The sequence below is a fragment of the Neolamprologus multifasciatus genome, chromosome 7, assembly GCF_963576455.1.
Source record: "Neolamprologus multifasciatus chromosome 7, fNeoMul1.2, whole genome shotgun sequence".
NCBI lineage: Eukaryota > Metazoa > Chordata > Actinopteri > Cichliformes > Cichlidae > Neolamprologus > Neolamprologus multifasciatus.
The window spans coordinates 3,822,727-3,847,306 of record NC_140445.1 but is presented as its reverse complement, the minus strand read 5'-3'; the positions used below and the strand labels follow the sequence as shown (position 1 = coordinate 3,847,306).

At 41.1% G+C, this 24,580-nt stretch overlaps 1 protein-coding gene across 5 annotated transcripts in view; it reads left to right on the top strand.

The window, feature by feature from the left end:
• The first annotated feature begins 2,333 nt into the window (after positions 1-2,333).
• LOC146513500 (Golgi apparatus protein 1-like) overlaps positions 2,334-24,580 on the top strand; it is a 45,649-nt gene continuing 23,402 nt past the window's right edge. For 3 of the 5 annotated variants that reach the window (XM_085166806.1, XM_085166804.1, XM_085166803.1), the window contains exons 1-10: positions 2,334-2,712; positions 15,459-15,488; positions 15,832-15,918; positions 17,859-18,074; positions 21,523-21,726; positions 22,927-22,998; positions 23,233-23,419; positions 23,750-23,964; positions 24,121-24,242; positions 24,348-24,449. In XM_085166806.1, coding sequence (XP_085022932.1) covers positions 2,380-2,712; positions 15,459-15,488; positions 15,832-15,918; positions 17,859-18,074; positions 21,523-21,726; positions 22,927-22,998; positions 23,233-23,419; positions 23,750-23,964; positions 24,121-24,242; positions 24,348-24,449 — 1,568 coding nt within the window. In that variant the 5' untranslated portion in view covers positions 2,334-2,379. The remainder of the gene's footprint in view (positions 2,713-15,458; positions 15,489-15,831; positions 15,919-17,858; positions 18,075-21,522; positions 21,727-22,926; positions 22,999-23,232; positions 23,420-23,749; positions 23,965-24,120; positions 24,243-24,347; positions 24,450-24,580) is intronic. The other 2 variants (XM_085166805.1, XM_085166807.1) reach the window with 1 other exon arrangement.

Here is a 24,580-nt window from a genome sequence, read left to right as displayed (position 1 = left end):
TTCATAAATGTCACCGATGCACAGCCTCCTCCCTCCAACTCTTCCATAGACTCTAATGTTAAAATGGCTAAGAAAGTTCGCTTGAAAATCAGAAGTACAGGCTGTCTTTACACTGTCACCACGTCCATATAATAAACTCCACAGGCATGAAAACTGAGAATTATGTAGACTAGACATTGCTGGTGCTTACGGTGAAAGAATTTTGTCGATACAACGTGTACTTTTCATTTGGGAAGAATTTGTTTGGGGCTGACTTTTCTGTTCATTTTAAGCAGCAAAAGTGAGGTGCATGTCTGTATGCCTGTGTATGGAGCCATTGGGTGAAGTCAATACAGCAACCAGGCTCACACCTGCCTGCCTAACGAGCTCTGTCTCACTCTGCCAAGATTCATCTTAAACACTTCTCTTTGAACGACTTCTGTGTCCAGAGTGTTTGCTCTACAGCCATCATTTTACCCTCAAAACGTAGCCATCATTCTTCTCTTTCCAACACCGTGTCTTTGAAAGCTCAGAGATGTAAACTTTTTAAACTGTGTGGATCCAAGTGGAGGGATCACATTTTAGTCATTCAGTGATTCAAAGAGTATGAACTTTTAATATTCATTCAGATGTTTTCTGACTCTAAATTTCCTTTTCTCATTACTTAGGTTTTTCTAATTTACATTTAAAACATTTTCAGCTATTTTCCAACTTTTTCTGTGTAAACGTCAGCTATTATAAGTTCTGCACTTTTGTTTTCAGGTTAAATTCTGTTTTTTGTTTTGTTTTTTATTTCATTCAAACTTTTTAATTTAAAATTCAGCAATTAATTCATTTCAGTGCATACATTCAGATTCAAGCATTCACACTGCAGTTTCTTCAGAAAATGCACTTTCTAGTTGCATTTGTTCTGTAGATGCATTTACCAGAAGCGCTAGAGGGCGCTAGTGAGTGTGTTGTTCTGGTTGTGGTATTTAAAAAGAAGAAAAATAAAAATAAAGAAAGGAGTTATCTCCCGTAATCCTCTGTTCCTACCTGCGTGTGTGTAATGCCTGCTGAACTAACACCACACAACAGGCATGCAACATCATTTCAATGCACGTTTGACTTCTGTTTATCTTTGTCTTTTTCCTAAAATCTTAACTTTCTTATTAAAAAATATCCTGTCTGAACTCAGGGCTTGATTGATCGTGGGTGGGACATCACTTAAGTTTAAGTGGTTTCTTGTGTGCAGTACCACAGCTTGTAATTTTTACATGTTTTCAGTTGTTATTAAAGGTGCATGTAATAAGAAAACAACATTTTAAAAAAACAACCTCTGCGACTAGCATTTTACTAGAAATTCCTACTCTAATTGTTTAATTATTCTTTAATTATTTTGAATTACCGGCTTAAGCTTATCATTTCTAATTAGTTGATTTTTTATGTGTTTACCTTAAAGGAGTCGCTGTGTCGCTATCCTTAGCACAGGGATAGGGTAAAATGGAGGCAGATGATCGTATATGGTGACCTTTAAACGGAGCAGCTAAAAGAAGAAGAGTTCTGTTAATAAAGAGATCCACCATACATCTCCTGAGGGCTGAAAATGCGGAGCTGATGATATTTAATGATATTTGAGAAACACTGAGGTTTTGTTTCTGTTTCAATGCACACTTCGAAAAGTCTGCTATGAAAATACCCATTACAATTATTTATTTCCATAACATCCAATATAACACTTTCATTTTAAGACATGAATCAGTTGAAAGTGCTCCAAATTTACCATTACATGTGTGTTTCACGTTCACACGTGACTGAGACAGTCGTGTTGTGTTCTTTCCTGAATTAAAAAGCATCCCCTGAAAACAGCCTGGATCCATCTCCGTTCTCAGGCTGATACTCTGCACGTCACAACATTAGTAGCACCCGGCTTTAAAGTCACGCATATGAATTTGAAATCAAATAAGTTATTGTGAGCTTAACAAATGCAGCAGTCTTGTGACTGAAAGGTCTTTAATCATAACATACTTCCAGGCAGAGGAAACATGACCAAATGTGCAGCTTTAATCCGGACTGGGAGGTGTAAACAGATCTCACCAATTAAACTGGAACAGTAGTAACTGAACTGCTCTGAACCACACTGTATGATGTTAGACATCAAGTTTTCACACAGTGTTCACAGGTTTTAATTTAACTAATTAACTTTATAAAAGGTTAAACTTTACACTAAACTAATATGATAAAGAATGCCGGGAAGAGTCATTTCCATGGCTGGATGACTCACAGCATGAACACACGAGGACTTATTAAATATTGATGAACTATTCACTAGAAGAAAACAATCTGTCTGGAACTTTATCCTCAGTTCCCATATTTCCGACAGCTCCTGAAGGCAGCAGCAGGCTGACTGGCTCTGTGAAGATGGCGGACTGCATACGTGTTCCTCTGCTCCTGCTCTTGATGTGCATCTTTTTGTTTGTACATCCGATTCAAGCTCAAAACAAAGCTATTTCCAAACTTATTGCCGGTGTCGATAAAATGCAGAACCCAGTCGGAGGTCTGGGGGCCGCTGCGGGGAACCCTGGAGTCGAGGAGAGGAACCAAGGCGCCGGGGCCTCGCTGTCTCGGAGGCGCTCTACCGGCTGGAAGTTGGCTGAGGAGGCGGTGTGCAGAGACGACCTGACCCGGCTTTGCCCCAAACACTCCTGGAACAACAACCTGGCGGTGTTGGAGTGTCTCCAGGACAGGAAAGAGGTATATTCGCGGGAATGGTAGCTTTAATCCTGGAGAAAGAGGCAGGGTGTGCCTTCAGAACGAGCTAAAGCTAGCTGCTAGCAACCAGACAACGTCACGCCAAACGCCAGGCAAAATTACAGCAATTTATGATTTTTTGTATCGTTTTTAATGTAACACCCAGTGCATGAGAGGACTCAAAACATTTTCATAGTCGTTGAAGTTTAGTTTTCAATTCGGTGTGCTACAGTGCCAGGAATGCAAGGAACTGTGTCTCAACTGAATGCTTCAAATTGGAAAAGTGAGACGTGGATAAGAAAAAAAGAAACTGGTTACCATTTAAATAAAAGTTGGACTATTAACAGGCCGAATTTATCTGAATATATTACCGACACAGATTAACTATAAACTTGGATCAGAGTACCTATATGGATTTAATATTGGGCTAAAACTGGTGGATTGTTGGTGCTCTACGGAGTAGTTAAAACACCGCGTATGTTTCGGATTAGCTAGCGGTTAAATGTCAAATTATCAAAGAAAAATGCTCCTTTGCTGGTATAACAGTCCGCAGAAACCCAGCGGCACTCTGGCGTGGACAGATGGGTAACCGGGTAACTTTTTAAACCGAGTGACTTTACATTAAAGCTGTTAACTGTTCGGCAGCAGTTGTCGCTAGCTCTGGTAGCCTTGGCGAGATGCTAACCCAGATAACGTTACCAAACCTGCTGCTGGGTGATTTTAAGCTTTTTGACTTTTAATTTCAGACCCCGATGATGATTGATAGGGGTGTTGTCCACCTAGTGTTCGGTTGTTATGTGTTAAAGATCGATGTGAGACAGACTGACGTGTTGGGACTTATTTTGTCTGATGGTTTCCCCCCTGGGGAAGGCTGTTGGTGGCCTCTCTGTGCAGCCCCGTTATTCTCTGTGGTTTTGGGGTTGTGAGTGTTGACTTGGCGCTGTTAAAGGTACCTTTTGTAATTACCCCCTGGAAGTGTTATTTCAGCTTTGACCACAAGAGGCAGCGTTTTATGTTGGGATGTTCTTAGATGTGCACAGTTACAGTAATTTAATTACAGTAGAAGTCATCTAAATCTAACCTTCGTACTCTTGCAGTAGCAGAGGAAGCTTGTGCTGAAAAGGAACCCAAAAATGCTTTACAGTACAGTGAGATATTAAATTGTGATGTTATCTTTAGTTCTAATAGAAATAAATTAAAAAGTATATATATTTTTATATGTGTGTATCAATATGAAGATAACAAAACAGTTAATAAAACTCTGTAAGAAAGGTTTTCTTTTAGATTATCACAGTGGCTGGAATTATGTACATCTGATGACTTTAATGACTGGCCTGGTTAAACAGGGAATGTACCTGGTTTGACTAGCTGCATAGATGTCTAATCAGAGCAACACATTGCCATTATGGACAGACTGTAGGATGATAGTTTTAGTAAAATTAGGATAAATAATAAATCTCCTCATCTTTGGTCTTTGAGAAAATGTGGGCATCTTACCACGGCTGTTTATGTCCTGCAAATAAATCCCTCTTTCATTCTGAGAGGAAGCTGTATGCCTTTATAAAACAATATGCAGAAAAAAAGTAATGAGCTTTTTAACTTTATAATGTATTTTCACTTTCCAGGCAGTTGTTGGCTCTGATTGTACATAATTTAAAGCATTTTGCAAAAGGGGCATAAGAACTATTCATTACAGTGGACATGCTGCAGCTGTAAGGCACGAGGCCCTAATTTGCGAACCTATTCACCTATGAAATTAACTTAACTGGAGATCTACCAATACATTATTTTCAAGTCCAGTTAAAAATATGGATATCTTGCCTTTGTGTACCTTGTCATACTGAGTACCAGACACCCTTCAGAGGAAACTCATTCCAGCTGCTTGTGTCCTCTGTCTCATCCTTTTAGTCTTTACCCACAGCTCGTGGCCGTAGAGAGTAGGAAGATAATCAGTAAATCCAGAGCTTTGCCTTCACAAAGATATTTGTTCCTCTGCATGGAGCCTGACTGTGTACACCACTGTAAAAAACGAAGCATCTGAGAATACGCATTTATTTTTATTAGTAGAATGGTAAATAGCACAGCTCTCAGGTCTCTTTTCAGCTCAGTGTGAGAGCCTCTCACTGTCCTTGTTTCCTTTCCTTGTATCCTCGCATCGATCAGTGCATGAGCACATTATTATAGTCGTGCTGGAGAAGTACCAGCCTGAACAAATGGAAAAGCTACATGAACATGTGGAAATTTAGATGTAAACACAACTCCAAGTCAAGCATCACTATTTGTTTATGTTACCACCTACATTTTGATTTCTGAAGGACATTAATGCAGAAACATTTACCTCACAAATATCACTTTTTTTATCATTGCTGTCACAAATCCCCCCCAAATAATTCAATAATAAAAAAGTATAAAAATAACATCAACATAGAATTGATTTGAATCGACTGGTCTGTTGTCGCGATGCTCAGTCGAGCTTTTTGAGCTGGGATCAGATTGATGTCAGATATAAATAAATGTTGGATCGGTTAAATATTCAGTCAGGGGGTGATTTCAGGCCGGAGGAGGTAAGAGGTGGAGAAGGGCGAACCGTGGATGAAGGAGAGCGGCCGTAGGTCTGATGCAATTGGAGGCAGAGGTCGGACGGCTCGACAAACATGAAAGGTGTTGGAGCTGTGTGGTCGGTTTGAAAATGTAGGTGCTGCCCTGTTCAGTCTGTTCGTCCTTCTTTATTTTAGTGCAGCTGAAGCGACATCCTAATTAAACTTTCCCTAATACTCATCTTCTGTAATAATGAAGTTATTTACAGTTGGGTCTGTAATTCTTGGGCACATTTGACACATTTTTCGTAAAGCAAGCAATCAAAATGTGATTATATATTCTATTGAACGTTTTACAGTCTCTAATGAGTCTGAATCATTTATAAAACTCATAAAACCAAGAAAATTGCCTCTTAAATGTTCATTATTTTTAGAAATCTTACTGGTTATCATAAAAAATATATGCACATTAAAAATATCTTTAATAAATGAGATCTTTAGCTTTGCTGCCAGTGGTGCAGCAGAGGGTTTAAACTTAATCAGGTTGATGTAGTTGAACTACTTCAGGTTGATTTGGGAGACTGTTAGCACCGAGTCACGTTCATGGTCGCTTTTATTCATCTTCATCCAGATGTGTTCCAGAGAGAGTTGTTTTCAGGAATGTGTACTTCAGCTGCTTTGTTTAAGCTCGTTCGACAGCTCCTTATGAGAGACCTGTTGGCGTGGCAGCTTCTGGCTCGCTCTCTCAGTTAAGCTCATTAGCTGTTTGTCTTCAGCAGATCTGCAGCAGACAGAGGCCTCTCTCTGTACGCCACAACAGCAGCTTAGAGCAGCTAAGACGGGTCCTCTCGCTGTGCCCATTATCTGCTTACTCACAATCACAAGACTGCGTCCTCTCGGCTGTTAAAGTCATCCTGAAATCCTTTGTCTGTAGCCTGCTTATGAAAAATGTAGGGCAGTGAGCTGCTTATAGGTAGATTTTTAAGTGGACAGGATTTAGGAGATGGTAAAAAATGAATTTATGAAGGCGTTTTAATATTGAGTGTCAGTACAGATGGCGTGCATTCACCCAGAAGGCTGCGGTATTGTTGTCTTCTTGTTACTCATCTACTGTTAAGGCCATTTACATGTAAAAATGTTCCAGTTCTAGCTTCTTTAAAGGGCTGCTTTTCACTGCAAATAATCTCTTTTGGGGTTTTAGACCCTGGGCATAAATTACCCCATAACCAGGTTAGTAATTGTTTCTGGTCAGTTTTCAAGAAAAAAAAGTGAAAAATTCAGAGTTGAACCTTTTACTCCTGTTTATCTTTTGGCTTTTGACTCTTTTCTGACAGAACAAAATGTCAGATTGCTCCTCGTTTCGAAATAATAAAAGAATCGAAAATTTTATGGATAGCACTTTCTTAACGTTTTCAGACAGAAATGTAAAAGTATGTTAAGAAATACCAGAAATTTTAAAACGTGTTTAAAAATAAGTAAAAAGAGAAGAGATGAGAACGACACGAGAAGTGAGGAAGGAAGGAAAACGAGCCCTCGCTGTTCTAAGTGGCGGCAGGTTGATGATATTTTGATATTTTGTCTCGGCGCCATCTGCAGCGATTTCCGGAGGATTTTATTTAATTTGCATCAAGACATTTCCATTCCTTTTTAATGTCACTGAGAACAGTGTTTAAGGTCATGACTTAAATTAATGTGATAGATGAAACAGTTTGTGTGTAGCGGGTGGAAAAAGACAAACTCGCACAGTCAGAGGATTTGACGCTTGTTTGATCTCAGCTGAAGTCTTTTGTTTTGTTTGCTCTGACTTCCTGTGAGTGTTAATACCCATCTTTGCTTGGAATAATTTCTTTGTGCATCTGGAGCAGCTGATTGGTTCTTCACTTCTTCTGTTTTGGAGTGGGTGGGGGTTGTTTTTGTCAAATTAATGCTCAGAACTCCATCTGTGGGCTAAGACAGTTTATGGAGGTTTACTTGTGTAGAAAATGTTATTTTTAGGCCTAAATTTCCCCACTGTTGCTGTACAAGATGTTTGATTCACTGTAAAATAGGAAGCTTGTTGGGCCTTACATGTTTACTACTGCAGTATTTTTGCAGTTTAACAGGGAAAAGGGAGAAAATCATTAAGTGATTGACCTAAGTTTCAGAGATTAAAAAGTAAGCATAAAGACATAAAATACTGCAGGCTTTGGGGCATTAACACAGTACTATCATGAAAGATCAGTGAGTGCTACCTAGGGCTGGGCTATATCATACCGTTCACGGTAATACCGGTGTAATTTTGGGCAACGATAGGAAAATGAAATATCGCGATAGAATATGGGTAAAACGCGCATGCGCAGTGCCTTTGTTTACATACGCACATGGCGGCGACGCAGAATGAGGAGAGCGAAAGCAGATCGTTGAATGAAACGGATGAACCAGAACTGGTTTGTAAAAATGCTGCAACTTCAGTGGTGGAACTGGTTTAGCTTTCGTCCGTCAGATACACAACAAAGCACTATTTTTGGTAGAGCATGCTAGCGGGCCGTCGTTATTACCGTGTTGTTTGGAAAATACGGCGCACTTAAAATCAATGCTTTGATTTTTCTGAAAGTCGACAGAGCCCCTTATGATCCCGTGTTTCTTATGTATGAACTCTGGTTGTGCTTACTGACCTTGAGACGATTTTATGTACACGGTGCTCGAAAATCTGTCAGATGTTTCAGTACGACTTTGCTAAGCTACGAAGCCGCACCGTTTGATGGATTGTCGGAGCATTACGGCTATCGTAGGCGGAGCCTCGAGGAGTGATACGTACTGTGCTTCAACATAATATTACCGTATTGTGTGTGTATAACCTCTTTAAGTTTTGTGGATATTATACATGGTTATGCTCAGGATATGTCGGTCAATTTCCACTTGAAATGCCTTTTGGTTAAACTGTCAGCAAAGAATTTGCACTGTTACATTTTTATATAACTTTAATGCACATAAAAAACAGCTGCTTGTTTAAGTGAAAATACATTGATGGGGTTTTTTGCACTAATAAAGTTGTGGAGTTGTAAAGTATTTTGTCTCGTGTCAATTATATCGTCAGTTATATCATTATCGCAAATTTTCAAATGTATATCGTGATAAATATTTTTGGTCATATCGCCCTGCTCTAGTGCTACCCGTCCCCCTTGGAATCAGAAGCAAAATGCAAAATTTTACCTTCACATATTTGGTGCCGTTTATTTGTTTCTATCATGTTTGAACACTCATAGCTTCATAAGGACAGGAGGTATCTACATGAGATTTTCAGGGCTGAAAAACAAATTTAATCTCTTTAAAAACCGCAAACAAATCAGTTTTGGTTCAGCACAGTTTGTGCTGTAAATATGAGGGCATATCAAGGATCCACCCTCTTTGGTCAGCTGGGTTATTGTGATAGACTTTGTCATTTCTTGCAGGGATATTTTTGCCCCGTTCTCACTCCGCTGAGCGGACAAAGCAAATGACAGGAGGGGAAGTCGGCCTCCCGAAACCTCAGTGACTCTCAGTTCTGCTGTTTTCACGCTATGAGATGAACGCAGTCAGAACGAGCTTTTTTGGGGGCGGTGACAGCGGTGGAGGGGGGTTCTGATATCTTGCCTCTCTACGCCTACTGTGCATGCCCTGTAGCCTGCCCACATCATGTGTGTAAGGCCCAGCTGGCACTCTGCAGGTGTGAGAGTGAGATTGAGAGCTGCTTTTAGACTCGCTGCATTTTTGTGTCTCCGTCCTGCCCGCTGTCAGGGCTGCTGCTGCTGGTGGTTTTGTGTACGTGGTGCAGAGGGAGTCCAGAGGGCGGAGGCCCCAGAGAGCGAAGGCTCTGCTCCGGCCTGTCCGCTGAGCCTCGTCTTGTTCCTCCGCCCAGCTCCATAATTACTAATTAGCACATTAAGGCTGCAGGAACTGTGTTTACAACTGGATTGGTGTGTTTGATGAGTTGGCAAAGATCAGAAGCTCCACAGAATCCAATCAGTGCATTTTTGAATTTATTAATTAAAAAAAAAAATTATTGTCAGGATTAGATTTTATCAGCAGTGATGCAAACACTGTACTACAGAGCTGTCCACTGTCCTGTCCTCACGTCAGAGAGAAGTTTGTGTTTCTTTCCATAAAATCTAATTTATAGAACTGTTACAATATTTCCCCCTTTAATAATCTTTGAACCATTCATCTTCCATACTGACATATCATTTAAACAACGGTAAAACACTTGCGTCTTTAACCCAACTGTGGTGGCACAACACAAGTAAATAAAGCAAATAAAGCAGTGATACCTCAGCATCTCTGAAACTGAATTACCGCCTCTGTGCAGCTACTTTAATCTGATCTTTGATTATCCTCAACAAAGCGTGCAGGTTTTACTTTGTGTGAACACTACGTTCAGATACTGGCAGATACAACAACGTCGTCAGCTTGACGTCAAAGTTAGAGCCAGTACTGGTAGCTGGGGTCTGACTCGGGTATCTCCCAGGTGTGTTTCTGGCATATTCTACTGGGAGGAGGCTCCAGGGTGGATCCAGGACATGCTGGTGAGATTAAATCTCTTGCCTGGTTTGGGAACACCTTGTCCTCCACCCAGAATAGCTGGAGATAAATGGCTGAGGTAGCTGTGGGTGTGTCTGCGTGGACCTGGATATGCAGCCGAAGATGGAATGTCGATTTAATATCAATAAGTAGAAAAATGCTGAATATTGGCCCCAATAATTGGCCTAACAGTACTGCTATCTTTATCTGATTTAGATATCATGTACTTCCAGGGCTTTATAATGCAACACAAATAAAAAGCAGACCAATGGAATAAAGTTCACCGATGTTCTTGGAGCTGGTCTGTAAGTGGCAAATAAAGCATTGATACCTCAGCATCTGTGAAACTGAATTACCGCCTCTGTGCAGCGACTTTAATCTGATCTTTGATTATCCCGAACAAAGCGGGCAGGTTTTACTTTGTGTGGATATTTTGTTCCTCAGCCAAGAAGAAGGAAAAAGGTTGCTAAGAAACATCATCCGGTGTTTGTGCGACGCTCCTTTCAGGTTCAGCGTTGACATTTGTCTAAAAATGATATTTCCTACTGTTGTGTTCACACCAACAGTGATAATATCTTTATGAACGTACGCGTGCATGTGTCGGCAGCGAGCACTCTGCTTGTTATCAGAAGCTTTGCGGTTTCCTACTGTTGTCTGCATTAGGATGTCATATTTAAGTAGACGTGATGAATGTTGGGGTTTATGAGGGAGCCTCTGCCACGTGCTTTATGACAAATATAATGAAGCGACGGGGCTGCGCAGTTTATTTAAAATCAAAATTTAAAAAAAAGGATGACTTGGTGCTCTTGTTTCATCGTTTACTTTTGGATTTCCTTTACAGCTGTATGGTTTTGCTGCCCCCCGCCCCCTCCCATCAGCTACGGTGGGTTTATTTCAGCTCAAGACAACATGACAGGAAGAGAGAACGATATGTGTTTAGCGTAAGCAGCTAATGCGGCCAACAATAACATCTGTTGGCTTCTCTCCTACTTTCTGTGGTCACATGAATGACATTTAAATGCAACCAGATTCACAATAAAGCCATTCTCACTTACATACTTTGTGTATTTCTTATCCAACAACAGTGCTTAGCATGAAATAATGGCAGTCACCTCCTGTCAACACTAGAATGACTATTTGGATAAAAAGTTTGAAGTCACATGAGGCTAAAGTTTCCTGTTCTTTAAGCAGTGTTTATGAATACTTCTCCAGGCTTCTTAAAGGACATCCTTTTTTTTTTTTGGATGCTGGCTTTTGTTCTGTTCTCTGTCAAAATGATCCCACATAGTGCTTTAATATTGTTGAGGTCCAGGCTCTGGGAAGGCCTATCCATGACTGTTCCACTTTGCAATTTTATCCAGGTATACTCCATTGACAGTGTGTTTGGGATCATTGTGATGTTTAAAAATGTAGCTGTGACCAATCGCATAGCTGTAAACCAGGGGTGGCCAACTCCAGGCCTCGAGGGCCGGTGTCCTGCAGGTTTGAGATGTGTCCTCGATCCAACACAGCTGATCTAAATGGCTAAATGATCTTCTCTGGTGACAGAAAAGGACGACTCTGAAACTTTTTTCCTTTTCTTCTTAATGAGAGTGATGATGATTTTCATTTTGGTCAATATTTACAGTTTTACTGGTGATTAGGGCTGCTCAATTAATCGAATTTTAATCACGATTACGATCTGGGCTTTCAACGATCATTAAATGACTGAGCCGATTATTAGCCTTTACTCTCGCGCTGCTCCGTGTGGCAAATCGAGCGCACCTCTCTGCATTTCGAACACGCGTCACAACAATTAAGAGCAGCGGTCTCCAACCTTTTTTGCGCCACGGACCGGTTTATGCCCGGCAATATTTTCATGGACCGGCCTTTAAGGTGTCGCGGATAAATACAACAAAATAAAACTAGTACCGGTACCGAAAAAAAGAAGATTTATTCCTAACATACATGAAAAGACCAAGGAAAACCGAGTAAACGATAAAAACGATAACAAAATAACGCTGAAAACCCTGAAAACTATACATTTCACACCTGAGCCTCAACTCTCGCGGCCCGGTACCAAACGACTCACGGACCGGTACCAGTCCGAGGCCCGGGGGTTGGGGACCGCTGATTAAGAGGACCCGAGGGAAGCTCGGAAAGCTAAGCAGAAGTTATTTGGAGAGGAGAGTGACTGCTGTTGGTTGAAAAGAGGTAAAAAAAACTTCAGTGGTGTGGAAACATTGTGGGTTTGTGGAGTCAGACGTGGATCAAGTAGACAGTGTGTAAACTTTGCTGCAGTGTCGTAGCTGCACCACAGAGCAACACTGCAAAGTTCACTAAACATAGATGTTTACATTTTTCATTTATTTTTTATATTGCAAACATTTGCACTGTTATCAGTATTTGCACTATTTTATATTATTTTTTGACAATCTTTAAAGTCATTATTCAACACATTGTTATTGTTAAATAAATATCGTCAAATAATCGAGATCTCAATTTCAGTGAAAATAATTGTGATTATCATTTTTGCCATAATCGAGCAGCCCTACTGGTGATGAGGTTTCACGTGACACTCCTGAGGTCTGCGTAAATGCAAAAGAACCAAGTTTTGTGTAAATACTGTGGTGTTATTCTGTCTTTTGGAATATAATTTAAAAACTAATTCTTCAACAGTTATGGCTGAAGCATGACAAAGAGAATTTTAATAGGTGCAATTTCCTGTTTTTCAAAGCTCCTCACTGTGTGATGAGGTGTCAGTGTGTGAAATTGGAGATGGTGGTAACGCAGTCACACTCTCTGACTGCCTGTTTGGTCTAGACAAAAAAAAGAGTGCACATCCTCTGCAGATAGCCTGTTTAAAAATGTGAGAGAAGAAGCTAAAGCTTTAAAGTGGTTGTTTGCACTGGTTAATCTTTAACTGGCCAATAAAAACCCACCACACACAGCTTACAGGATGCAGTTTCTTGTTTGCTCAGGCTGACTGTTTCGATCTGTTTGCTTTCTTCTTGGTTGGCTCACGTCCACTGAAGGGTTTCGTTTGTAACACTTTCTCCTGCTGCGCTTTCTTCACGCACAGCCTGCTTTTGCTGATTCTTGTGTATGCAAATGTGTTGAGTTTTAGTTAAACATTATTTTTTTCTTGTTTCCAGTAAACAGACTACTTTCCTCCCCCCTGTTGTCTATATTTAAAGCTAAATAACTGAGGTGTCAGAAATGGCCTTGTCCCCCCTCCGGATTCTCCTTTTCTCTCACATGATGTCATTTTTCTCCTGTCTTTTCCTCTCACCCATTTCCAATTATAGCTCAGCCTCACACCAGCTTCCCCAAGACAAAAGGAGGAGAGCTGATTAAGTTTAATTTAGCTGCAGCTGTTAAATGGGAAGGCAGCTTTAGGAGATTGCTCACATTTGGCGAGCGGAGCCTTAAAGCTGGCAAACAAAAAGCTGAACATCTGAAATATGTGAATGGGTGTGTCTGAGGAGGGAGAGGTTTATTTACTCTGGTGTTAGATCACAGTTGTAATGCGTGTTCAGCGAGTCTGCAAACTCAGAGATGGATTCATGGAACAATCGGGATTCATTTGGCTTTTTGAAGCGATCAGATCCAGAGATAAAGCTGCGCAAATGTCCACATGACTCACATTTTGTTCTGCAACAGTGTGATGGGATGCGTAGCTGTTCGCTCCACCTTTGGACTGAGCGCGTGCAAATGAGGGTTTTTTTTCCTGTAGGCTAGAAATGGAGGGAGAAAAGTGGAAAAACAAAAGTCCAGCAGTGTTTGATGTGGCTGTCCAACTCCCTCCAGGTTTCTCCACCCAGCTTTGTACTGCTGTATGTTGACACACTCAACTTTCCAACAAAGCACTGACGGTCAGGAAGTGGGAGAAATATTGAAGTCTTAAGGGCTCAAAAAAAGAAGGCAGCTGGACTGCTTCAGGGTGACTTCACAAGACTGCCACGACCTGGATGACTGAGCAGCTGCAACGACGAGAAATATTAAACTAAACTATGTTCTTTCCTTTCTAGTTTGGCAGCATTCATAACATATAGACAAGTTAAACTCAGCTGCTTGCATGCACTATTATGATCTGACAACAAGAACTGTAAGCGCTTACATCGTTCTGTTGTGTCCAAAACAAAAAGATCTTTATGGATATAGATTTAAAGAAAATCATGTACTCTCTGGGCAATATTTACTTTAATTTTGTATATATTCATTTTGTTTTCTGTTTTCCTTTAAACTTTAGTGCTGTAAAAATGAGAACAGTAGCACTTTGAGACTTTGATCTTGGTAATACTTTATTTAAAGATGGAGCACGTTTGGGGTTTAACATGAAACAAAGGCAGATATGAAATGTAAAAGTGAGATCACATGTGACATATTTGGATGCAAACTGTAATGTGATATTTGGATTTGTCATATACCACAGTCGTTTCCTAAATGCTGACAATACAAACAAAGGCAGTTTAACTTGAACCCTTTATGTGAACCGCACATCTCGGCAGAGGGGATTTTTCTGCCTTTGTTCAGACTGCAGTACGTTGTGAATGGTTTGCGTTACTGTGATACGCCGAGTATCCCCGAAAAGCTCGTTTTCACTTCCTTCTGAAACCAGTTTAATTTTGTCTCTACCAGAGAGGGTAACAGAGGTACAGTCGTTTAAAAAGGGTTAAAATTTTTTATGAAAGTTTGACCTTATTTGACCTTGAAGAGGTCAGACGTCCAAAGTAATGCGGTATTTAGGATCGCCACATATCATTCCCTGTATCTCCAATCTGATTTACCAAAAAAATACAAAGTAGAAAAGTGGCATGTGTGGGCTGCTTTAAAACGTGTATTTTAAGGGCAAACACGGTGTGATAAATGGCTAACAGCACGGCTGACAAGGCAGCAACCAGCGTGGTTTCAGTCATTTTTCTCCTCACGAGACGAGCATTAACCCTGCGCTGGCGATAATGCTCATCTCAGCCGTCCAAATGAGCCTCCAGAAAGCAGCGGGTGATGTCACCGTAGCCTCATCCATCTTTCCCCCCTCTGGGGACTGAACTCGGCGATGTGAGAGAGGGGGAGGGAGGGAGATCGCTCTCACTTAGCTTTGTTTTAATTGGTGTCAGTTTGTAGATGCTGCTTGTTTTTCTCGTCCTGCTGTTTTGCGTCAGCCTGGTTCCCATTTACAAACGGAGTCCTCCTTTAAAACTCAGCCGTACTATCGTGTACCGTCTCCCCCTCCCCCGCTTCGCACTGCACTGTTTTTGTGAAGAGCATTGTCACACCAGTGTGTAAAATACGTTGTAAAAAGAGCACACAAACACACTGGCAGTTTATTCCTAGCTGACTGTGGCTGCCATGTGGTAAATGGTCAGAAAGTCTTTGGTCATCTGCAGAGCTGTTATTTCACAGACCCACACAGTGAGTTTTCCTCTGGTCGAGGGCGGGGGCAGGAAGTCGGGGGAGGGGTCACCTCGGGTCAGAGCAGAGCTGCAGGAAAATGCCTCGGTGACCGCACCGAAGCAAGAAGCTGAATGCCTGAACGCACCATCCCACAACACACAAGACTGCAGTGGATTATGGGATGTTATAGATTGCTAAATTTAAGTAATTAGGTGTCCTCTCTGTTTAGTCTCAAATATTCAGACCCAATAATTAAACTTTCTGAAGAAGCTAAACTTTTTTTTTCTCTTTCTCTTTCAGGACTCTGAAATCGCTGCAGATTGCAACCATGTAAGTGGTTTTTCTTCTTCTCTCTCTACCCTCACACTCCACCTCCTAGCATGCACTATGATGTCTTATAATTTTATGATGCAATGATTTTCCACTAAAAGTATGCACAAGTTTTGTAATGATTAATATAAGCAACCGATAGCCAACATCGGTACTACTGCATATTTTTCCCCGCTATCCAGAAGTTTCACATTAAATAACAGAAAGACTTTATAATATAAAATGATTGACATGTTAAAATGTTGTTGTTTTTTTTATTTGTCCTGTTTTTCTTTCTTGGGTTTTTTTCCTCCACTCTGTCCTTATTGGTGTAATTGTCATACCTCGTATCTTCTCTCCCCAGCTGCTGTGGAACTATAAGCTGAACCTGACCACAGACCCAAAGTTTGAGTCTGTAGCGGTGGAGGTCTGCAAGACGACCATCTCTGAGGTCAGTCGCTAAAAACAAATCTCTGCAGCTCAACTTGACAATCTTCATTCAAGCCTCCAAACGGTTAAAAGAACATCAGATAAACTGGCAAATTTAGAAGTTTTAAGACAGCTGTGATTTTGGAGTAGAGTTTAAAATCAGGAAGTAGAGCTGTTAGCACGATGTTAAGAAACCGCAGCCAGTTTTTATGTCCAAAATATCGAAGAGATGTCAGCGGAATCGGGGCCGGGGCTGGTCGGTACTGATGTGTAATACTACAAGGTGGCGGAGTTAGTCAGTGTAACCTTTATTGACCAGTTAAGTCATTAACCCTTTAAAACCGGTCAGAGCGGGCATGCTCTGTTTTGTGTTACTATTTTTAAATCCCTGCAGAACTGGAACCACGTGAGCTAGCACAATAATCTATTTTGCATATGAAACCGGAGGAGTTGTACTTACATCTTATGCCATCAGCTTGTCCTCGGTCACAGTTTCCTTCCACATATAGCTTTGCAAAAACTGCATAAAAAGCACTTGCAGCAACAAAAACATAATATTCCAGAAACACGCTTTGCCGATCCGATCAGCTGTTCATAACATTTCCTACGTTGGAATAGACGTCAGCGCGAACTATCGCATTTCCGCCATTACTTGCCAGAAACCGGAAGTGATGTCATTTTCGCGGAAAATTTAGTTTTTTACCTTCGGGGCATTATAAGCCTATAATGGTGTTTTTAAAAGTATGTTTGACTTTATGCTTTTCTGAATAGTTTCTGGGATGCTTAGGACTCATATTGCACTGCTGGAAATAGTTTATTTTGATGCATATGCTGCTTTTTTGCAAATTTGCATTATATTTATTTTCGTTTTTCCTGCAGTGTATAAAAATTGGTGTATCTCAAAAATAAAACTATGAAGACACTCAAAATAAATTTCCTGTGGTGGGAAACTATTTTGTGCAACTTTTTTGTATTTACAGTTTTGAGGGATAAGCCTCTTAAATTTCTCTAACTAGAAATATATGTTAAAAAAACAAACGATTTAAATTTTTTTGTATTTTATTGCACTTTTTTGCAATTTATGTAATTACTATGCACTTAATGCAGACATATTATTAAAATTTGGGCTATAATGGTTGTACTGATGTATAGCAACTTGAAATGCTCCCAAAAATGGCTCCACAGCATCTAAAAATATAAAGATAAGCTCTGGCGGACTTGGTTCTATGGTAGGTCTTAAAGGGTTAAAGCCGTTTTTCCAGATTAGTACCTACTCGGATCGGCAGGTTTTCACTTACAATCGAGTAACACGTAATGTGAGTGGTCGTCATAGCAACGCTGCCGAGCGTCCTATGACGTAATTAGTATGTGACACGAACGCTACAACATAGGTGGACGTTGACGATATCCCTGCTGCTCAGTCTGTGGCTTTCCGTCAGACTCGGGGAGCGCGGTGTGTTGCCGGGTTTCAAAAATGGCAGTTTTGATTTTCGTGAACGAGGCGTCGCTCGATGAGTCCAGCCAATCAGTGGACTCAAACGAAGGCAAATGTGTGAATCCACTTTTTTTTTTTCATCGTCTGCTCGTCAGTCTCTGTGCTTTGGGTCAAAATCATAGATCATAAAATTTCACCAAACCTCACCAATGTAAATCTTTAGCATAAATTACAGTAAAAGGTCCAAATCTAAAAACGATTGGAGTGCAGTACCAGGTAGCACGAAGAAAAGCGCACAGATACAAATAGAGAACTTTTAAAAATGTATTTATTTTTTTCAATGAAAATCACAATTTCTAGATTTTTGTAGGAAAAAGGACATTGGTACATTCAAGTGTAAAAATAAAGCTGAGTTAATCAGAAGTGTTCAGACCTTGGTGTTCTGGACAGGTGACACGAGGTGCTTTTAAAGGCAGGTTTATGTTTCAGCTCTCACCGAAGTGTCGCCTTCGCTTTTCTCCATTCAGATTAAAGAATGTGCCGCGGAGGAGCTGGGGAAAGGTTACCTGGTTTCCTGCCTCGTAGATCACCGTGGCAACATCACCGACTACCAGTGCAACCAGTACATCACCAAGATGACCACCATTGTTTTCAGCGACTACCGGCTGATCTGCGGCTTCATGGACAAGTGTCGCGATGACATCAACGCGCTGAAATGTGGCAGCATCAGCACCGGAGAGAAGGTGAGGAGAAGGGATGTCGGACTTCAGAGGAAGAAGCTTGTTGTGTTTGACGAGTGCTGGTTGGTTATTGGTGGAGAGGCAGCTGATGTGCTTTGGAGCAGGTGGAGTAACATCTGCGTCGCTGACTCGTTGTTTTTGGCTCTTATTTACACTCATGTTGTTAGATGTATGAATAATGGGTTTGTATTCAGAACATTTGCCTGATTAGATAATTCTCTACTTTATTTTTCTTCTATTTTTTTTTAGAAGATGAGATTGTAGTCAGTAATGTTCTGCACATTATTATATTGCCCATTAACTTGAGTCAATACCTACGAACCAATAATCTGCCATATTTGTTTGTTTGCTTTTGGGGGGAAATCATGTATTTAATTTATATGAGCTGTTAAAAATGAATGTTATTAGTTTTTAATGTTTATTTCAACTTGTTTTTTCAGTTTGTACCCAACAGGTGCTTGCTTAGGATACTAATGTGAACCTATATCGTGATAATTATTGAAAACATTCAATACAATACAAAAAAGTGAAAATATTGACGCGAGCTCTAGTCGCAGGTTCGTATAACACGAACACAATATCAGCAACACTGATCAATCTAATAAACTTAAACCTGCTCCATCCTCCCTATTCTGGTATTTTAAAGAGTACTTAGCAGAAATATTAAGCAACCTAACTAATAGGGTTGCAAACTCCAGGCAAAAAAAAAAATAGGGAACCACCCTCCACCTCATGATGCTTAATCGATGTAATCAAATTTAATTTGATGCAGGGGGAAAATGCACAGAAATAAATTATTTTTCAAGAATAATTAAATAGATTCAACATCTCTCTTCAGCAGAATTGCAGACTGCACAGATGGTATCTTCCCAAAGGAAAAAGTAGTATAGCTTACTAGGGTATATTAGACTTAACAGTTACTATATACAGTAATGGACTTCTATACATTTTACATCAGATTAAAATTTGGGTGTAAGATTCAGATAATTATTTATTAAAAGCTCGACATTTTAAATGAGAATAAGAAAGAAAAGTATGTCTTTGTGCCCCCTTTTCCCTGTTCATGCCCTTTCGGCCCCCCTGGCTAAACTTTGCTAGATCCGCCCCTGCACAGTTACGTCAGCTGCATAGAAAAAGATCCTGGTGTAGAAAGTAATATTAAATAAATTCTAACAACAGCTTATCAAGCTTAATAGTGCTGCTGTTGTTCAGCCGCTGGTTTCCTCTTTCTGGTGAGAAGTGGGCCAAAAACTAAGAAGAGAGACGGACTCGCGACAGAAAAGCCGATCAGCTGATCATTAAGCAGTTTCATGATTGAAGTAGCAGCAGGAGAGGGAGAGAGAGAGGCAGTCCCTCCATATATCTGTTGTTAAGCTTAACGCTTTACAGACATTCAGAGATGAACTTGCACACTTGCTTTACTTCTCTCTGGGAAAACTTCCTCGGAGATGAAATGCTGGTTTGAGGCTACAAATACACACAGCCGCTCTATCACGTGATGCACACTGCTGCGACGTGCTACGGTTATGAGCCGAGTTACGCCGTGTAGCAAGTTTTGTGAGGTGCTTTTTTGATATTTAATGGATCGGATTACATTTTTTATTTCTTGCCGATATCCGATCCAGTAATTTGGGTCAGTATCAGACCGATACCGATACGTAATATCGGATCGGTCCATCTCTAGTTAGAAATTTGGTTGAATTAGACAAGATCTTGCAGGAGAAATTATAGCTGTTTGTCAGGAATCTTATGTTGATGTGTCCAAAGAAACTGCAGCACCAAATGGACTGCTGCACACACCACAGTTGAAGTAGTTGGTGCTGAATGAGCGCTCCCAGATGCCTCAGGATGTGTTTCTGATGCTGGAGGGTGAATTTGTGGTGCGCGACTTGATGAATGTTTCAAATGGAAATCGCACAGTTGTAGCAGAGGTTTAAAAATGGCGGCCTCTCTGGAGGTGTGTCGACGTGTCAGAGAAGATGGTCTAACTACGCCGTAGCTGTACATCGAAGATTGTTTATAGTGCTGCTCATATTCTTACTGACCTGCTGGATTTTGGTCGGAGAGCAGATAAAACTCAAAGTGGACTGAGCTCAAATGAGAAAAGTGGAGTTTGTAGCAGCTTGTCAGCGAGCAGAGCGAATCGATCTTCCACTGAACGTGTTTCCCTGCCGCAGAGCTCCATAAGCTCCTCAGACACACACTTATTATCACGGTGGCACGATTAGAGCTCAGAGAGGTTGATTTATCTGTCGGCGGGAGTGCAGTTGGTTTCATTATCAGAAATTTGTCACAGTGGCTCTGAGTGGGAATCGGACAGACCATGTTGGCGTTTTATTTAACTTCTCGCACACTGAAACGACACGAGGCAGGATTGTTTATGAACTGATTCTCAAAATGAGAAAATGTGATATTAACTCAGCTTTAACTTGATGTTAAACTTTAAAATCAAGCTTCAGCTCTTTACTTCGTGAAATTAATCAGAATTTTTTTTTCCCACCTGTTAAAACTAGATTGAGATAAAACGACTGTTTGCACTCTCCTAGATTCCTGAATATAAAAAGATAAAGCCCATGTGGACTCTTATCTAGTCCTTGATCTCACAGGCTTAAAAGACAAAGGAGGGAGCAAAAGCTGAGGAAAAGGAGCGCACGCAGTAGCGAGTAAACCCATCGTTTTATAGATGAGGTGTTGATGTGGATTTGGACGGGAAAGCAAACCCTGAGCCTCCTGAGCATTTAGCTGACAAAGAACAAACGTTTTCACAAAAAGTCGCTGAAACTGTGTTTAATTCATTTATTTTTTGCAGCTGACCTCTGTATTTGGTGATATCTCACTATACGAGCGGCCTTAGCAAAGTTACACAGATGTTTTGTCTCTTCGCTGCACCATGAGGACGGCCCGGCTTCTTGTAGATAGCTTGTTGATATCATTTCTTGGCTTATCTGTAGAGCTGACAAAGAAGATGAGGTTCGTGTGTGATTGAGAACTGCATGACCCGGTGTGCATGTTCTCTTTGACACATTACATAATAGATGGAATAAATAAAAATAAACTGGTGCTGTTCAATTCAGTTTACACCAACTCCAGTCAACTTTGAATAAGTATAAAGGCGACGTTTCAAATGCACCAACTTGTTTTGACCACCCACCTTTCCCACTGACTGATATGAGCCTTTACCCACAATGCATTTCTTTTAAGTTTTCTCTGGTAGATGATGAGAAAAAAGGTCAAACATCCATTGAATGCTTGTTTCTGTTCCTGACAGGCAGGAAACTGCTGCACTTGTAATAATTCATGATATTGGGGCACAAAGCTGGAAAAAGTGTAGATATCTGCTGTACTAATGAAGTAATAATGTTAATAGCTGCTGTCTGGAAACGAATCCTTGTCGTACCGGAGCTGAGCCACACCGGCAGTAGTAACTGCGGTACCTTTGCCCTCCTCACAGGACGTCCACTCTCAGGGCGAGGTGATCGCCTGTTTGGAAAAAGGTTTGGTCCGTGAAGCCGAGGACCAGGCGGGGGCACACGTCATCAGGGAGGAATGTAAAAAGGCCATCATGAGAGTCGCCGAGCTCTCCTCCGACGACTTCCACCTGGACCGCTACCTCTACTTCTCCTGCAGAGACGACAGAGAACGCCTCTGTGAAAACGTAAGAATCCTTTATTCTAGAGCTCAGAGGATTCTTTTATTTATTTTAAATTGATCAGTAAAACTCTTAAATGTCACATTCTGGAAACACTTTCTAACGTTCTCTTCTCCCGATCTACCTTTTTTAAAATATTCTATATCCTATTTAAAAAAAACTGCAAAATTTGTGTTATTTGTAAGCTGAAGTACCATCCAACTAGGGTCTTCTTAAATTAACGTCCCTTTGTTTCAAGATGAGCTAAAATGTGTTTCTCTGAATATGCAGATTAGTCGAGACTATAGGACGTTAGCACGAGAGGTTAACGATCAGAAAAATCCAGATGTTTTTATTTACTTTGAAAGTTAGAAGACAAACCTTTAAACTGTGAGGGAGAAATTACTTTGTGAACATTCAAATTAAAACGAACTTTACTGGAACCTGACAGTATCAACTACCCAACTACATTATTAAATATTATGATGGACGACATTATTCATTTGTTACTCGTTCAAAAAAAAAGTTCTTCAGTGGATCCAAAGTGATAAACTATAAAGAAAGATTGCAGTTTTCCCACGTTGGTTTCTTTTCACTGACTCCAGAACTGAATTGAAAGTTCACGTTAAAGACGTCATAGTTAGTTATCTCAGACTGCAGGCTCGTTTGTGGTTCCTGGGACATTTAAAATTAGAATGTGAGGTAGGGCAGCGGTCTCCAACCTTTTTTGCGCCACGGACCGGTTTATGCCCGACAATATTTTCACGGACCGGCCTTTAATGTGTCGCGGATAAATACAACAAAATAAAACTAGTACCGGTACCGAAAAAAAGAAAATTTATTCATAACACACGTGAAAAGACCCAGGAAAACCGAGTAAACGATAAAAACAATAAAAAAAATAATGCTGAAAACTGATAAAAACTATACATTTCACACCTGAGCCTCAACTCTCACGGCCCGGTACCAGTCCGAGGCCCGGGGGTTGGGGACCGCTGAGGTAGAGCCTTCAGCTTTCAGGCCCCCGTGCTCCGATCCCAGCTCCCAGTTTGGATTCAGCTGCTCTACTTTTTAAGATTAAGCTTCAGTCTTTCTGTTTGTTGATAAAGCCTATAGTTGGTTAGTTAGTTTCTGCCTTCTGTGTCACATGGGATAAAGAGAAGTTGTAGTTGTTACCTAACATTAATAAAGCACCTTAAAAAAAACTTTCCCCCCCTTTTTTTCCAGACTCTGGCTGGGGAAGGAAGAGTTTACAAATGCCTCTTCAATCACAAGTTTGAGGATTCCATGTCTGAGAGGGTGAGTGTCATTTACTGTGTCCAGATCTTATTTATAGAGATTTTTTTTCCTCTACAAAATACTTAAAATGAACCTTTTCCATCTCCATGTGAGGGGGAAAAAGTCTTATAGTGATGATGGTTACAGAACAATGAAGTGTACAAATTGTGATGGATACGGCCTTCTTGAAGATTAAAAATCAGACTCGATGAGTCAGTTGTGTAATAAGTGTTTGTCTATGTTGTGTGTCATCAGTGCCGCGAGGCGCTGACCACCAGACAGAAGCTGATTGCTCAGGACTACAAGGTCAGCTACTCGCTGGCCAAAGCCTGCAAGTCGGACCTGAGGAAGTACCACTGCAACGTGGACACCAGCATGCCCCGAGCGAGGGAGGCTCGCCTGTCCTACCTTCTGCTGTGTCTGGAGTCAGCCGTCCATCGAGGTGAGCAGACCTTTATCGGTCGCTCTTGGCTCCGGCAACTAATTAATGTCCCTTTTTGTTTGTGTGGCACTCAGAGGCCACTGAGAGCTCAATTACATGTCAGTCATTGCTCTGTTTTCTCCACTGCGAACCCGCTCCTGTTTATTTTGCTGAAGATAGTCTGAGGCAGACAAAGTAAAACTGTCGAGTTTGTGTGAAGGTAGAAGGTTAGCTTCATTTAACCTCAGAAGTCAGTTTCCAGGTTGGTTCCTCGAGTTGTTTTGTGAAATGTGTTTGAATATTTTGTGCTTAAACAAGATACCACAGCTACTGTGTGTGTGTGTTTTTCAGGTCGTGTGGTCAGCGGCGAGTGTCAGGGTGAGATGATGGATTACAGGCGGATGCTGATGGAGGATTTCTCTCTGAGTCCTGAGATCGTGCTGCACTGTCGCAGTGAGATTGAGAGTCACTGCTCCGGTCTGCACCGCAAAGGACGAACGCTGCACTGCCTAATGAGGGTCGGCCGGGGAGACATGGGCGCCATCGATCCCAGCTGTCAGAAGGCGGTGAGATGGCATTTATAATATTCACTGTATGGTAACAGAAACATTTACATAGATATCACTTTACAGATTTACCTGCATGAACACAACTCTGTTTGACCTGCCCCAATGTCTTGCGCTCACTTTTTGATTTTATTATGATATTTTTTCCGTCCACAGCTGCAAACGTTGATCCAGGAAGCCGACCCCGGGGCCGACTACCGCATCGATCGGGCGCTTAACGAGGCCTGTGAGTCCGTCATCCAGACCGCATGCAAACACATCCGCAGCGGCGACCCCATGTGAGTCCTCGTGGAGGGATCCAGCAAATTTAAAACCTTTCAAGGTCTTATAGCTGCTGCGCCGTGTGGCTGACATGTGAATGCGTTTGTTTCCTGATCCTGCAGGATCCTGTCGTGTCTCATGGAACATCTGTACACTGAGAAGATGGTGGAGGACTGCGAGCACAGACTGCTGGAGCTGCAGTACTTCATCGCCAGAGACTGGAAGTAAGTCCTGCCGACAGGCTGAAGAAAGTCTATTTTCGACATTAACGAGGTTCAGATGATCATCTTCAATGTAGTATATCAGTTTATTGGTATAATTGATCATTTTAGTTGTATTGCATTTTAACAAGGCT